We start from the raw sequence: 16,837 nt of genomic DNA, 5'->3' as shown, positions 1-16,837 counted from the left end.
CTTTCATGCTATGTGACTCTCAGTGTTTTTATTCTATTTCTTAAATATTTAAACTAGAATGTGACATTAACTTTGATTAAGACACAAAGTTAAGATCACAAATAAGCTAAACTTTCAAAGGCACTTTAACAGCATGTTATAATTCACGGGATAAGACATTAATCTGGAGCCACAAGAATTCTTGAAATATAGGCCTAGTATGAAAGATTGTTTTTATTTGTTTGGGTCGACAGACCAAACAAATAATGGTAGTGAAATTTCAAACCCTGATGCTCTTATTTGCACATACCGAAAGTAGTCCAAACTCCTTGAAGCGGTTACTTCCCTTCATATGTACATTAACGCCGAAAAATTAAGGCTGCGTAAAGATTGTCAAATGACAGGCGCATTAATTTTCGTAACGAAAAAATAGTTTCCGATTGGTCGAAGATTTCTAATTTTGTGTTATTCTTATAGATAAACATGCATGATTATTTACTTCAATGAAATTAATAAGGGTTACAAACTTTAATTTAGTATAATATGGTATTCTTCAGGCTGTTATCTTATAACTCCCCGTGGTCTGGAGTTAAAACCCCAGTTCAGGCAACTTTTTAAAAAAAATTTATTATTATAATTGTTTAGCCAAATTAAAACTGAATTGAATATCAGTGTTGCAATTAGTCCTATAGCCAGTTTACTATAGCTATAACACTGGAAACAGCATTGGTGACACTATACAAACAAATTGGTTTATAATCTCACAACCTTCACCTTTCTGACATTCTGAGACCCAAACAAATTCAGCGCCTTCTGTGGTTTGATTTACAATAGCTGGCATAGCATCAGCAATAACTGATAATGAACAATTGCCTGTTTAAACATGTATATGCACACCCATATTTAGTACGATAAGGACAACATATTACAACTGCGTCAACAGATGCATAAAATGGAGATAGGTCTGCATGTATATTAACCAACCTTTGTTGTTGTTGTTGTTGTTGTTGTTAACTGAACAGTCTGAGCTTTGACATTACATCACATAACAAGACTATTTCAATAATGTAAAATTAAAATAAACACAGTTGTTTGAATGCAGATAATTAATGTACCTTGAAAACGTTACATTTGGAATCCCTTGCATGTATTGTTTTACCAAAAATAATAATCTTTTAAATAAAACTCGATTAAGAATACCTTAACAAATGTCTCAGGCAACCATCATATACTCTCAGTTGCTTTTAGACGAGTTTCTAGAAGAGGTTTAGAAGAGTTTTGGAGCTTTTCTGATTTTTTTTATGAATAATGGGACAATTTATAAACCAGTCAGTTGAAATCATTTCATTTTATTATACCAAAGATAATGTCACATTTGAGATTGGGTATACCATGCTGATAACATGATTAACCTATCCTGTTAAAATTCTAATATGTCATTAACACTTCAGATTTAGAAAAGTCGGCAAGATATGTGCTATAAATTTAAATGCGCCTTATATTGATCTTTTAACAAATAACACTCAATGACAAACAGACTTACGTATAGTGAGAACTTCGTTTGATTTAGTTTGTTGATACCAATTTGGTTTAGTTTGATTGTGTTGGAAGCTATAAGCTGATTGAAACACTCTCGAATCTGTTCCTGGAACAAATCAGTACTAAGCAATATGTGTACCTGTACTGTTTGGTGTACTGATGGGCTCCTTGCTAGAGGTCCTGTGATTAGGGATGCGTTCATTGAAACCCGCTATGTATTTATATTTATATAAAAAGCTTATTTAAAAAACTATTTATTCAACTCATTAAGTGCATGAATGAATTAACATGAACTATGTATGTATGCATGTATGTATGTATGTATGTATGTATGTATGTCTGTGTGTGTGCGTGCGTGCATGCGCGGGCGTGCGTGCGTGCGTGCGTGCGTGTGTATCTATATGTTTGTTTCAGATATTTCTATTAGAGTTTCATGAACCTGCATTAATTTATTATTAAAATATTTTAAGTATTGGTTTAACTCACTATGTATATCTGTAATTGTCAATTCGTATAGGGCTCTTTGCACAAGAATTAATAGATTTACCTCTTGACAGGCACCTGCTACTGGTCATTAACTATAATCTTAATAATACAACTTATGAAAAATTAAGAAATCTATTAGTATGCCCCCGCCATATAATGGCAGGGGCATATAGTGTTACACTGTTCCGTCTTTCCGTAATTCTGTCATTCCGTCATCATCAGTTTCCGTTCATTATCTTAGTAACGGTTGCACAGATGCAACTCAAATTTGGCAAATGGATATGTCAATTTCGGTTTGATGATGGCTGACAGAGTTATCCCTCTTGAACTTTGAAAAAAAATCAGGAATTTTTAAGTTTCCGTTCATTATCTCCCCAATGGTTGTACACATTCAACTCAAATTTGACATATAGATACATCTTAGGAATAAGCAGTTCAAGTTTGAATATGGTTCAATGATTTTGGACAAAGTTATCTTTCTTGAATGTTGAAAAAATTTTGTATTTTCAGTTTCAGCACTCATACTTTTGTGGAAATGTATGTAGCTATTATTTTGGCTACAAATATGCAATATACAATTTACAAAAGGTTAACACTGAATAGTTTTAGTGCCTTGAACTTTGTATAATAATGGTTTGTGTTGACATTGAATAGTTTTAAGACTTTGAACTTAAAATGAAAAAAATAATTTGTGCAAACAAATTTGGAACTAAATATTATAACATCTGAAATTTTGGTTGCATGCGGGGGGCATCCGTGGCGTGACGACACATTTCTTTTTTTATTACTATGACATTGGTTCAAAACGTTGGTAGTTTTACTCGACATGTTTACTTTTCTGCAGGGACACCTGATGTCTTCTTCCATCAGTAAAGCTCGAAAGTCGCCATATCACCACTGTGTTAGTGTGACGTAAATGTCAACTAACACACTCAATGACACTTATTTTAACGGCGTGCATTGTAGCTTATCGGCTACCTTGGAAAAAGTACAGACATTAAAAATTGTGTATCATTAAATAACTATGTGTCTAAAGGTTACGATATTGCTTGATGATATATATTGTTGTGAGAATTATAATTTTCCTTTTCAATCATCAGTGATTCAGATACGTAAATGTGATTCCAGTAGTAAAAGAGTCTTCATGCACATCTTGCCATGCTATTAAAATCCCAGCCCAAAGGGGGGATTAAATAAGTTTGAGGCATTCTGCATATAATAATGCACTAACAAATGTACATAAGCGCTATCCTTGTCCTAATACGTTATTCCGCGATTACCAATTTATATTTCCTATGAAGAAATACTTGCATGTTTGATGTTTTTACATGCGCTAGTGTGACGCCATTTGAAAGTTACTTTCAGATAATAAGATTTCCAGTGCCGTTACGGTATAAAGTTATTGCACCCCAAGTCAAGCATATTAAAATAGTGAAAAACAGAATCCTTAAAGAAAGCCCAACACGGGAAAATTGTAAAATGTTGCAGGCTCGGTTTGATTGAGCCTGTTCATAAAGTGCAAGTTACCATCCACGCCCCCTAGCGTGCAACAATGTCGCTTTGGTCACGAGAATCTATCTGTTAATGCTTTTTTTTGTCTTCCGCTGTTGATGCATACCTGCGTGCGCAGCTTTTATAAAATAATATTTTGAACGATAAAATTATTTCTGGAATTATTACAAATTCTGAGACAGCAAATGGCCAATTATTATATTAACGAAGATGTGAGACTGAAAGTATACAGTATTGCCATATACTCTTCAGTGTTGTTTAATTTAATTAAGATGTATCTTCAAAGTAGACTTTGTTTGGTAAAGAATTAATGCTTACGGGGAAAATATTTAAAATTATAATGAAATAAAGTTATTTATAAACAGCACCGGCTTTAAATAGAACATGGTATAAACTTCTCCCCAGATGCTTTCGAATAAGTAAAATAATAATGAAACTTTTGCTGAACACAATTTACATATTATTGACAGATGTTACTTTTAAGATATCGGTATTATCTTTTGTTTTCATTGCTCCGGGAGTTCCTTGATTCCCAGCAGATTTTAATTTTCCTTTATTCCTTCATTTTTTAACATCTTTTCAGTGCTTATTTCCGTAGAAAGACCGCTGGATAACAATGATCACATAGATTGTACTTATCTATACTTAACCCGCAAGTTCTTAGTATTACTAAATAACAAGTATAGGTCAGTTAAATATAGCTAACAGAGTATTGATATCAAATTTAGATTAATTATCAAGCATTTAGCATGATAAATGACGAAAAGGATGGTCACTTGCTACTGGTTAGATAGGTCGTAAAGTCATGCCATTGTTTATTCACACGGGAAAACTTATGACATCAATCTGACACGCTAAACTGTACGTGATATAAATCAAAGATAATTAGAGATGGAATTAAGAAATTATGTTATAAATACAAATTTGAATTTGAAACGAAGGAACCCGATTAATTGCTAAAAAGTGAATAGCGTTATAATGATGTTATTAAAATTATTTGCTGAAATACATTGCTTGGGATTCGTTTCAACTGTTTAAGGAATGTTTGAAAAAAATTATCCTTATATCGTTGTAAAGCCAATTGGTCTACAATAAATACATTTGTCATAAGTATTTCAAATATTGAGTAAAACTACAGAAATTTAGCATTTTGATAATCTCCACATAATGCTTGGAAGTAGATAAAGTGTTATGTGATTAATATGAACATATAAATTATGAATATTAATATTGTTTTCTAGATTTTTTTTATAATCTGCTTTATTCAGTAATATGTATGCAATATGGGATCATATATACTGAAACTTAATATTATGTCTTATTCTGAGTAATATTATATACTGTATTAAGATTTTCTTTTATAGACCAATCCACTTTAATATGATACAACTCAAGCTTTCCTTCCTGTGATAGAGGTTTGTTATCTTTTTTAAATAAATTTTTATTTTCAAATCATTATTATGATGATTTTGTTATTATAAAGGTAAAGGCAGATGAATTTCATCGGATGATCCTATTGGAACAACATAAAGTAAAGCAAATATTACACAACTCGGTTATGCCGCTGCGAACGATAAGTAGATATGTACAAGCTAAATAAAACATAGTTGAATTGTTGAGCACGTGGCTTATTATCAGGGTCCACATAAATTATGTTGTAAATCCTTAACCTTGACCTGTAACATGTTCGGCTTAGAAAGTCTCTGATTTTCTTTCAAACTTTCTTTCAAAAATATTCATTTGTAGTTAGGCTTGCCCTGTCCTGTTTTTGTTTGGGTTCCTCCTGGGCTCCTTGCCACTGGCGCATGTTACTGGGTCGGGTGGGGGCTGCATTCATTGAACGCCGCCTTTACTTGTTGATCTTTTTTATCATATATTATATTGTAAATGACGTTTTACCGGATATAAAGCTTTATCTTAATTTGAAATATTTTTTTTATTTTTTCAACAGTGTAATCATTTTGGTTCCATACTATAATCGTCAGTTCTCGAAACAATATTAGTGTGTTAGAAACAAATACGAGAAAGTCAGAAAATAAACGGCAACATTCATTTAATAACCATACAACAAAAGCAATTCATTAAACAGTCACGGTCAACAAAAACATTACATAATGTAAATCAAACATACATATCAAACTGATTATATTTTCTTCGTCAAATGTATCTTGTAGTCTATGTATGTCGTAACTTTTTTGTTGTTGAATGTTGTTACAAACAAAGTAACTATATCAATTATAATTATAGTGAAAATGTTAACATTGAAAAATTATATTGTATTGGTTCGAAACTGAGTACCATTTAATGAAATACTTTGCACGTCTAAAGGCACTCTCCTGTTAATATCCTTTGAATAATTTTGAATACAAGTCAACAAGGGATACACAAATAAGCTACATGTACAACAATATTCTATAAAAATAACATCAACTTAATAAATTAATATATGTTTGCGTATAACTAATGAAATATATCAAGTTTTATTTGATGAAAAGGAGAGGCTTATTTCAGAACAACAACTCTTTCGAGAAATGTGAATTAAAATTAAATGTTTAACATCACATATAATGTAATAAAAATCATAAAACGAAGAAAATTAAGGAATGTAAATGGAAAAAAGGAATTAGATCATATAAACATATTACACAAAACAGTTTATTCTGATTAAAAGCACCCAATGTTTTCAGCTTATTAAAATTACTTAGAATAAAAAAGCTTTTGATTATAGCGGGTTAAATATAAATTGTTTAATGATAATGTGTGTTTAAGTTAACAATGAAAAACGTATATATTTTTAAAATTTATGTTAAAAATATCTTTGAGAAGATATTCTGTGATTATTGACTTACAAGAAATATTAACAGTTATTTACTTAATAATATACTTATGTTTTATGTTACAATTTTTGAGGTCGAAAAAGTTTATTCAATGATTAATTTTTAAAATGAAATTAAATCTGACACTACAGTAGTTATTTGCTGTATATAGTGCCGTTTTTGTATCGTGCAAGCATAATAATAACATGTTCATGATAATAAATATGGGGAGAATAGAAGTTGCTCCTTACAAAATAAATAAACACAGTTTTCTGAGCTTCTTAGACAGTGTTATAATAATATGTAGTTAATATTTCTAATGCAAGATACAAATTTGTCATCATTCACGTTTAACAGATAAATATGACATGTATATATAATAAAGAATATATCGTATAACGTTAACGGTAGAAGTGATTCTTATTTATTTTATTCATACATCCACATGTCACCAAAAATATATAAATTTCCAAAAAAAGTTAATAGTAAGAAAAATAATTGTCTAAATTTGAGAAACATTTAAAGTAAAACAAAATGAAAAGAATAGAATACCTTGTTTATTTTAAACCATATATCCTTATTTTACTAATTGTCATCATATGTTGTTCTGTTACACAGATAGGACTATTTTTAAACTATGTTGTGTAGTACGTGCATTATGGTATGTACATTTTTACTTTGTTACAGATCTTAAGAGCTGTATTTAAACATATGTTTCAACAGCATAAAGATATTAACTTGAGTTGAATGGTAATCAATAAGTATGTAAGCCGATGTCTAGTAGGAAGGGGTTTCGTTTCTCATCATAGACGTTATAAAACAATTATTATATTCAGATATTAATCTGATTTTATGACTAAATGGATCTTCAATACTTCTAAATTGTCCTTTAAAATATATAGAAGATTAATTATACAGGTGTAAATATGTGATATATAACTAAGACAGACATATAATTTAAAAGAAATCGAAAACTTGTATTAAATATACCAAGCCAAAAAAGCATAACTTCATTCTATGAGTAAAAAATTCTGGAAACAAAGTGATCCCTCGGAAGCATTAATCACAACAAAATAACATAAGAATTGCAGACTCGGTTTGATTGAGTCTGTACATGAGGGATAATGAATACGTGCAACATCCTTCACGCCCCCTAGCACCGGCTTGAGCGGTACTCAATTCTCAACACTTCATAGTGTTGGCATCAATGATCCCGAAGGACCAGAAAATATAACAACACTGAAGTGAAGTACGGGGCAACTTTTTACGGCTGCCACACGGCACTTGACACCTGCTGTTGTGAAGTACAAAATTCTGGAAACAAAGTGATCCCTCGGAAGCATTAATCACAACAAAATAACATAAGAATTGCAGACTCGGTTTGATTGAGTCTGTACATGAGGGATAACGCTGCCTTTTTTTAAAAAACGCTACTAAGCTTAACAAATGCTGATTAGATAACGGGTAACGTAAACAATATATAAATGTTTATTCATATTATGCTTTGCTACAATGATATATAGATATTTTGATTATCAAAATAAATATTATATATCTTATCAAGTTATCAACATAAGAACACCGTCTATGATTTCTAACTTTGTTTATAGGGATATTCCAATCTTTATTGGAATTGTTTCCCTTTGATGCCATGTTTTTAAATCAAAGCAGAAGTAAATCAATAAAAAATGTAAATCTCACAATAACTCCCAACTATAGATTATAAAAAAATCATAAATATTTCTATACGCTTCTCTTTTTATCCAACATTGTTGATATTGAAAAGTGTTACAGAAATATAAGTGTACAGTTAGTAAATGTAAAATCTAACAATTTATATAGAGGATATTTGTTTAGTTCAGTGTAAGATAAGAATATATTTCACCGAGTGAGCACCAAAAGGTATATTTCACGAGTTGCGCAGCCACGAGTGAAATATGAACTTTTGGTGTTCACGAGGTGAAATATATTTCGATCTTACATTAAACTAAACAAATTTTCTTTTTATTACAGGCAAAGAAACGTTTAAAAAGACATTTTAACTTAGTACTAAATGAAAAGGGCGCCAAATAATAATATAACGTGACGTCATTTACGACGTCACGTCATTAAGTTGGTTTCCAGTAATGTGAACGCTTGTATTTCACTGAAACAACGTACTGGGCTCAAATATTCAAAACAGTGAAATTATCAAATCGATAATTTCACTGTTTCAAACAGTGAAATTACCAGTTTTTAACTCACTGATATATTTCTATAAACCACCGAAAAGCATGTAATAAAACTCAATCAATATACTTCATGTATAATTACACCGAGACAAATACTTATTTACAGCAGGATTTAAACTACTAATGACATATTGATGTAACAGCGTCACGCAAAGTAATCAGAAGCTATTAAATTTGATTATCAGCTAAAGACAGTCATGTTAGTCCAGCTAATTTTTTGATAACGAAGCTTATCAGATGCGTTTAAGCTATATACACAGCAAGTAAAGCAATAACATGAAATCATTTCAATATTCTGAAGACGTTTGTCTATTATTCACTTCGTTTTTTTAATATTTCAATTACTTTATACACGAACAATTTTGTCCTTATCTCGTCACTTCACATAAAATGTTTTTGATCACCAATAACCATCAAAAGAGTACCTTTTCGCAAACAAAACATATTTTTGAAATAACAATAATTAGTTTTTCAATAACTCATTGATACACGCTCTTATTTCAAGTGCATTCTGGAAACCACTATGCAACTATAGAGAATTATAATTCTTCTTGGCCATGCTTTGTTTGTATTTCCTTATCAACATATTGAATATCAGCTTCAAGGACCTTTTCCTCGTTTCCATTCGGTTCGTATTTGTGAACATCTATGTTATTCAGCTGAAATGCATTATTTGTATGCATACATGTATTTTCCGTTTGATTCTCCATTGACGTAAATTCATAATTTTCATCTTTTCCGTTTTCTTTTCGTGTTGTTGATCTTGGAAATATGCTATTATCTGCTGTGTGACGTCGTGACGATTCAATAAACTGGACGCAGTTGAAAGCTTTCAAAAAGCTCTTCCTAAACACTTCACTTAAAAAAGCATATAAAATTGGATTTATCATGCTATTGGCAAACGATAACACTGTGAAGGCGCTAAACATATATATTTGCCAACTCGGCACTTTGGTACCTGATGCTTTAAATGTAAGATTTCCTTGGAAACACCAGTAAGGTAGCCAGCAAATAACGTACACGGAAATCATAGCAAGAACCATTCGAGTGACCTTCCTATTTGACTTTTTCCTTTCTTTTGATTTCTTGCTGGGACCAACACTTTTTAACCGTAGAACGACAGATATATTAAACACTGATATCAAAGCAACTGGTATGAGGAATCCGAGCAAGAACGTATACCACGTAAAGGCTTTATCGCCAGGAATTGGCTGGTCATCCGGCCAGTGAATTGTACACGTATCTTTGTCGGCGTATTTCTGGTTTGAGACTGTAGTTGAGTATAGAATTATTGGCAGCATGACGAAAAACGATATGGACCAGATACTAAGACAAACGAAGAAAGCTATTCTCGTTGTTCTGTAGTACACTGACCGGACTGGATGGCAAACTGCGAGATATCGGTCAGCAGACATGGCTGTAAGTGTAAACACACTTGTAAAGAAATTTATTGAGAAAAATACAAAATATATTTTACACATTGCTCTGCCAAATATCCAGTATTCCAGAATAGTTGTAGTTATTAGGAATGGCAGGCTCAACAGAAACAGGAAATCCGACACCGCTAGATTTAATATGTACAGATTTGTTACGGTTTTCATTTTAGAAAACCTCAATACAACATAAATCACTAGCCCATTTCCTATTAGTCCACACAAGCAGATAAACACGTATGACGTTATCATAAAAATCTGATGTATTGGTAAGTTGGCCGAGTCCGCCCCCATTGCAGTTGTGTTGTTTCCTGCACCAGTCTGATTATCATAGTAGCATATTAGTTAATGCACTACTATAACTGTTGTATTTGGCTGTAAAGTCATTCCGTTATCTTCAGCCGTCATGTTGACGTAGTTAAATCTGAAAGTAGAAAATTCAGTAATTGACTTATAATTATTATACATTGTTATCTGTGTTACTTCGTTGTAAGTGCTCTCATATAGCGTTCACTTTCTTTGCGATTGCACTTTTAAATCACGTCAATATGAGTGTGACATATAGTTTGGCACACACAGAAGTATTAAAAATAAGTCAATATGACTTCGACAAGTAATAAAAATCAACGCAATATTATGCCAAGAAAAAATACAAAGAAATTTACGAATACGTTATAATTGACGAATGATTGATAAACGCTTTATAGTACATTTTCCCAAGAGATGGATTTTAGATTTACTGTTGAAGGCGTCATTTTGCCTTGAAAATAATGATAAATGAACTGACAGCAACTAACTGATAGAAATTATTTGTTTTATGCTTTTCAGTGGATTACTGATTTATCCGTGGAAATTTTATTTGATAATTTCACAGTAAAAATTATTGAAATATAACTTTCCCATGTGGTACTTCAATTTTATTTTTGCTGACAATTTTGACAATGTCAGACTGCTTAGAGAAAAGCAAAGCTGAAATTAATAAATAACTTTAAAAGTAATAAAAAGAAGAAAAATTACTTCTATTCATTCAAATTACCAATCACCAGATCGTCTCTTAATTTTTGTTTCATTTTTACAGTCTGAAAAATACATTCCGTCCACATGCAAAACTGTTCTTGATGACATTTGGGCATATTGAAGTATCCTACGAGCATTAACTGCCGTATGCTTTATAAAAACTTGAAAAGCAATGAGAGCCATCAGCCCGAAGAATAAGAAAATAACCCAGCGTACGTAAGGCAGCCTTTCTACAAATCCAAGTTTCCAATTTCCTAGCCGTTTTTTGTTTAATGTTTTCACATCTAACAACACTTATATATTGTCTGTTACAATCCTTAAAACAGTTTTCTTTCAAATGATATCCCTCTGAATCAAGCACAATTATTTTCCTCACTTTAAAAAATGAACACCGTTTACATTTTACAGAGCCAGGTCTAATATAAATTCGCAGTAAGTAACATAAATATGGATGGATGGTTTGACTTTTTCTCTTACTAGAATTGTTTGTTTTCATTTTTAAAACAAGCGATAATTCATATTTTTGTTAATAAAATGAATAATATCACCGCCATTTAACGTTGATTATCGAACATATTTTTCAGCCCAAGACTTCTTGTATTTTATGAGAAATTCGACTAATGTATATAATAGAGGCTACCAGTGGGGAAAAAAGATTTTAATATTCAAGTTAATATAAAGGAAATTTCGTTTTAACTTGTTTTGAAGCATAAAATAAAAAGAAAATTTGTTTGTTTGTTGTGTAAGATGGAATTTTATTTCATCTCGTGAATTTTAAAAAACAGTATTCTCACTAGTGGCTATGCCACTCGTAAGAATACTGTTTTTAAAGCTCACTCGATGAAAAAGAATTCCATCTTAAACACAAACAAACAAATATCCTCTATATCTTTACTTTTTGCTCAACATTAACTCCATAGACAATATTAATTAATCCACCTGTGGTAAAAGTGTGATGATTTCATGTTTGATATTTTTCTGATTTTTGCGATTAATATGAAACCAAAAGTGTAACTAAAGAAAATTACTTGAAGGAAGATTTATATCGTATTCCAATAAAATATCCATTAGGCAAAGATGTCTCAAGACCTCTCTGTGATTGTATTTATCAATACAGTCACGGAAGTGATTTATAAGAAGACCTTCTAAATACATCATCGATTGTCTGCTGTCAGATGATATCACTAAATCGAAAGGTAATCCGACACAAATCACTTTATTCACTTATTTCAAGCTGAACTTGTTAACGGAAAGTCCATTTCTAATACAAGTAAAAAAACCGCAACACTTTACTCTTTAAATTTTATTTTTTTCACAATTTTACAACGTCAAGATTTGAGACGATACAAAACTGTTTTTTTGTTTGTTTGTTTGTTTAAGAATAAGTTTAAGCACTACATTCATATTTTCGAAACTAGTTGAAACCACATGAAGTAATTTGATCTTATTTACTCCTTATTAACCCAAGGAAATTACATTACAATTGTCAAATTCCTACTCGTGCAGTGTTTCGTTTTCAACACAAGGACGTTTCCTAAAAACCGACATGACACTACCATATTATTTGATATATCATGGTTTCAAAAATGTTGAGATATAAGCACTGTGCTCTAACATACACTGATGAAAATTGAAAGATAACAAACTATTTTACGGATTTGTAAATCGTCGGATACAAGTTTCTGTAAATCAATTATCTCGATCTATTTGGGATACAACGGCTATCATGATATGTATAATTTAAAGTTTGTGTGCAAGAATAACAGTATGAAGTATACATTTTAAACGAAAAAAAAAACTTTATAAATTGATCTTTCACTTTTAATCATAATAATGTCGGTCTTTATAATCGAAAAATAGCTATTCATGTCATTTAAAAAGACCCATAAACGTCTCCTGTTATGTAACTTGCTATAGAACGTTCCATTCCGATTACGTTTACCGATATTTTATAATCTAGAACGAGCAAATGATATTATGTTATAAGAAAGAAATCTATATTGATACCATGTTAATTACAAACCACTTTCTAAACATGTTTAAATAATATTATGGTTACGCTATTGTAATTCGATGCGTTTAATTTATAAAAATTGATCGTCTCTTATGAGAAGACAAAGTTATTAATTGTTGCTAATAAAATATATTGATTTACTATTAAACTTTGTCTTTGTCATAGTTTGACTACAGAAATAGTTTGTGATACATTCAATAACCTTTTATAATCTACATTTACAAAATGTCCCGGCTGTGACCGTAACATGAATCTTCGTGATAAAGTTGAGATAATTCAATAAGCTTCTGATTTATGTTTCACACAGATGCTGATCTTAAACTAACAAATCGACCATCTGCACAGATAAACAAGACTTGCGTTTTAATGAAACTGACAAACGTGTTTATCTTTATCACACATGACGGTGTGATAATAAACGTGCATTTAAAAGAATGACATAGTGCGTATGGTATTTATCTTTAAACACAGGGCTTGTAGTCCCGGGTCTCGTTTGACTAACTTGTTTCATAAACCACTGTTACATTAAAATGTTTGTAAAGCTAAAAAACTGAAAGATTAAAGATATGTTATAACTTAGTTACACTCAAGTGTTGTTATTTTGGATGATTTATTCATATATTGCTATGGTCACTGTTTTGTGGCGTCTTGTATGTTGTATGTCTCCTTATCATTTATGAACATACACAATTAAATGGAGCTTGCGATTTTTCACCTTTTGTATCTTGATTTCATTGCTCAACTATCTCCCTGTTACCAGATGTTTTATATTAAATCAAAGAATTATAGTAATGCATAAATGCGTCAGGAAAAGTTGTAATATCTATATTATAGACCCCTTTTTAAAAAAAAGGAGATATAATTATTTCCTAGGGATTTTTTTATTCATTTATCAAAATTAATTTTGAAAAAAGATTATGCAAATACATATTACACATTTTCCGTTTATTCACTACACGAAAATAATGTGTTATGCTATTTTCAACTGTATTCGCATTATCTGAAACCTTACGACTGTGCTGTAATATAATAGGATTTGCGGAAATGACTGTATGCGCAATTAAAACTGAATTATTAAAGAATAAATATTCCGAAATATCATGCATCAATTTTTACTGCTGAAGCTGCTGGTATATATTTAGCATTGTCATACATAGTACATCATACCCATGATAAATTTGTGATATTTTCTGACTCCTTTTCTGTTTTAATATCCATTAAAAATAAAGAATCTTTACAATGTCATGATAAGGAAACTTCTTTACGATTTCATGATATACTTAAAAAAACTGACTTATTGTTACCTGCTTGTGATTTTAGACCGGCTATAAATAAACTCGTATCATCTGAATGGAAAGCCAATTTAATAAACTTCACGATATAAACCCAACTCTTGATGTGTAACCATCTCTATCTCTGTCAAACCGCCATGATCAAACAGTTCTTCTTCGGAATGCCGAATTGAACACACTAAATTTACCCACTCTTATCTCCTCACGAATGACAATGCCCCTATCTTTGTAGCTTGTAATGAAAATTTTACTGTCAAGCATTTTCTTCTTGAATGTCATGATATTTCACAGGCCCGTAATAGATTTTATTGTGTAAATTCAATCAAAGAACTCTTTAATACAATTCCATCCAAAAACATCATTGATTATTTGAAAGAGATAAACTTGTATTCTAGGATCTAATTGGCTCATTTTTATTGTCATTTACAAAGTTTAACATAACATTTAAAGCCTATTATAGCATTCGGCACGATATGGCCAGTTATGTGTTGACGTGCCTTAAAAATCCAAACAAACAAACCAACCTAACAACTTCTTACAATACTTTAAATGTATATTTTCTAATACATGACTATCAAGTTAACCCCATATTTGTGATCCATAGTTAAGAATTGGTAAAATAAGTTGATCAAATAAATCCAGTTTATGTTTAACTGATATGCAATGAAATCTTATCAACTCTTTTTCAAGTTTATACAACGCCTTCAATGGTTGTCCAGAAATTGTCTCAAAAGTCATATTAAAAGATCCGCCTACAGAAAAAAAAACAATGCCCAGGTATGTAAACTTTTTAACTATTTCAATTGATTGACCTTTATAATAAAAATTCAAATTCTGTCTAATATGTATCTTCAAAGTAGACTTTGTTTGGTAAATGATTAATGCTTACGGGGAAATATTTACAATAATTATAATGAAATAAAGTTGTTTATGAACAGCACCGGTTTTAAATAGAATATGGTATAAACCTCTCCCCAGATGCCTACGAATAAGTAAAATAATAATGAAACATTTGCTGAGCACAATTTACATATTATTGACAGATGTCACTTTTAAGAAACCGGTATTTTCTTTTGTTTTCATTGCGCCGGGGGTTCTTTGATTCCAAGCAGATTTGAATTTTCCTTTATTCCTTCATTATTTTAACATCTTTTCAGTGCTTATTTCCGTAGAAAGACCGCTGGATAACAATGATCACATAGATTGTTCTTATTTATACTTAACCCGCAAGTTCTTAGTACTACTAAATAACGAGTATAGGTCAGTTAAATATAGCTAACAGAGTATTGATATTAAATTTAGATTAATTATCAAGCTTTTAGCATGATAAATGACAAAAAGGATGGTCACTTGCTACTGGTTAGATAGGTCGTAAAGTCAGGGAAGAAAATGTGTAAGCCCCTGGATAGCTCAGTTGGTAAGAGCTGTGGTATGGTATTCCAAGGGTCCTAGGTACGAGCCAGGTCAGGCTGCACATTCTTCTCACCCTGTGACATATGGTACCCAATTTGAAGCTGTGACTGAATAAAGCCCAGAGTTAAATTCACATTGCTTTATAACCTGAGAAATTTGAGGGGAAATTTAAATATAGCAGGAAAGTATGTCAATAGCTTTTAGGGGAGAAAATGTTTATGAGGCCGGAAAGCTCATTCGGTAGAGCCGTGGTATATGTTTCGAGGGTTTTAGGTTCGAGTCCCGATCAGGCTGCACAATATTTTTTTTGTTTTGTTGCTTTCTTCACTTCACTTTCTTCGCCCCTTGACTGCAACAGAACAAAATAATGAAAAAGATAGAGAGTCATCGATTGGCCACGCACAGGTGACAGTATGATTAAATGCTAAATTTTAAGGCGATTCTACGCTAAATATGGGGCAACAAAATGATTTTTATAGTCACGGTTTTCAGAACTATTTCACTATTTAGGGGAGATGATGTGTAAGTGGGCTTGATAACTCAGGTGGTAGAAGATGCTGTACACTATTCCGTGGGTCTAGGTTGAGTTCCGGTCAGGCTGCACATTTTTTCACCCTGTGACACTTGGCGCCAAAACGGGGGGACCGTGACTGAATATAGCTCAGAGTTTAATTAACATTTCTCTGTAACTCAGTAAATGTGAGGATGAACTTAAATTTAGCAGGGGAGTATGTCAACGGTTCAGAACTCTTCACTATTTAGGAGAGATGATTTGAAAGCAGCCTTATAGCTAATATGACTAAGAGCCGCAGTACAGTATTCCGAGGGTCCCGGGTTCAAGTTCCGGTCAGACTGCACATTTTTCTCACCCTGTGACACTTTGCACCCAACAAGGAACCATGATTGAATATTGCTCAGAGTTTAATTTACACTTGAGCCACGTCACGACAAAACCAACATAATGGGTTTGCGACCAGCATGAATCCAGACCAGCCTGCGCATCCGTGCAGTCTGATCAGGATCCATGCTGTTCGCTGTCAGTTTCTGTACTTGTTATAGGGTTTGGCAAGCGAACAGCATGGAATCCTGATCAGACTGCACGGAT

General features: G+C 31.8%; 1 protein-coding gene across 1 annotated transcript; it reads right to left on the bottom strand.

Moving 5' to 3' along the window:
• Window positions 1-8,617: 8,617 nt before the first annotated feature.
• LOC132743159 (somatostatin receptor type 2-like) lies at window positions 8,618-10,409 on the bottom strand. Its single transcript, XM_060731687.1, has one exon. It carries the CDS (start codon window positions 10,288-10,290, stop codon window positions 9,103-9,105), a length of 1,188 nt encoding a protein of 395 aa, XP_060587670.1. The 5' UTR covers window positions 10,291-10,409; the 3' UTR covers window positions 8,618-9,102.
• Between the last annotated feature and the right edge of the window lie 6,428 nt (window positions 10,410-16,837).

Source organism: Ruditapes philippinarum, unplaced genomic scaffold (genome assembly GCF_026571515.1).
Source record: "Ruditapes philippinarum isolate M1 unplaced genomic scaffold, ASM2657151v2 ctg6698_1_1_1_1, whole genome shotgun sequence".
Classification (NCBI taxonomy): domain Eukaryota; kingdom Metazoa; phylum Mollusca; class Bivalvia; order Venerida; family Veneridae; genus Ruditapes; species Ruditapes philippinarum.
The sequence above is the reverse complement of the archived record's forward strand: the minus strand, read 5'-3'. Positions and strand labels throughout refer to the sequence as shown.

Excerpts from the sequence above, each read along its gene's own strand:
- LOC132743159 (XM_060731687.1), bottom strand. The coding sequence starts at position 10,290 with ATGGGGGCGGACTCGGCCAACTTACCAATACATCAGATTTTTATGATA.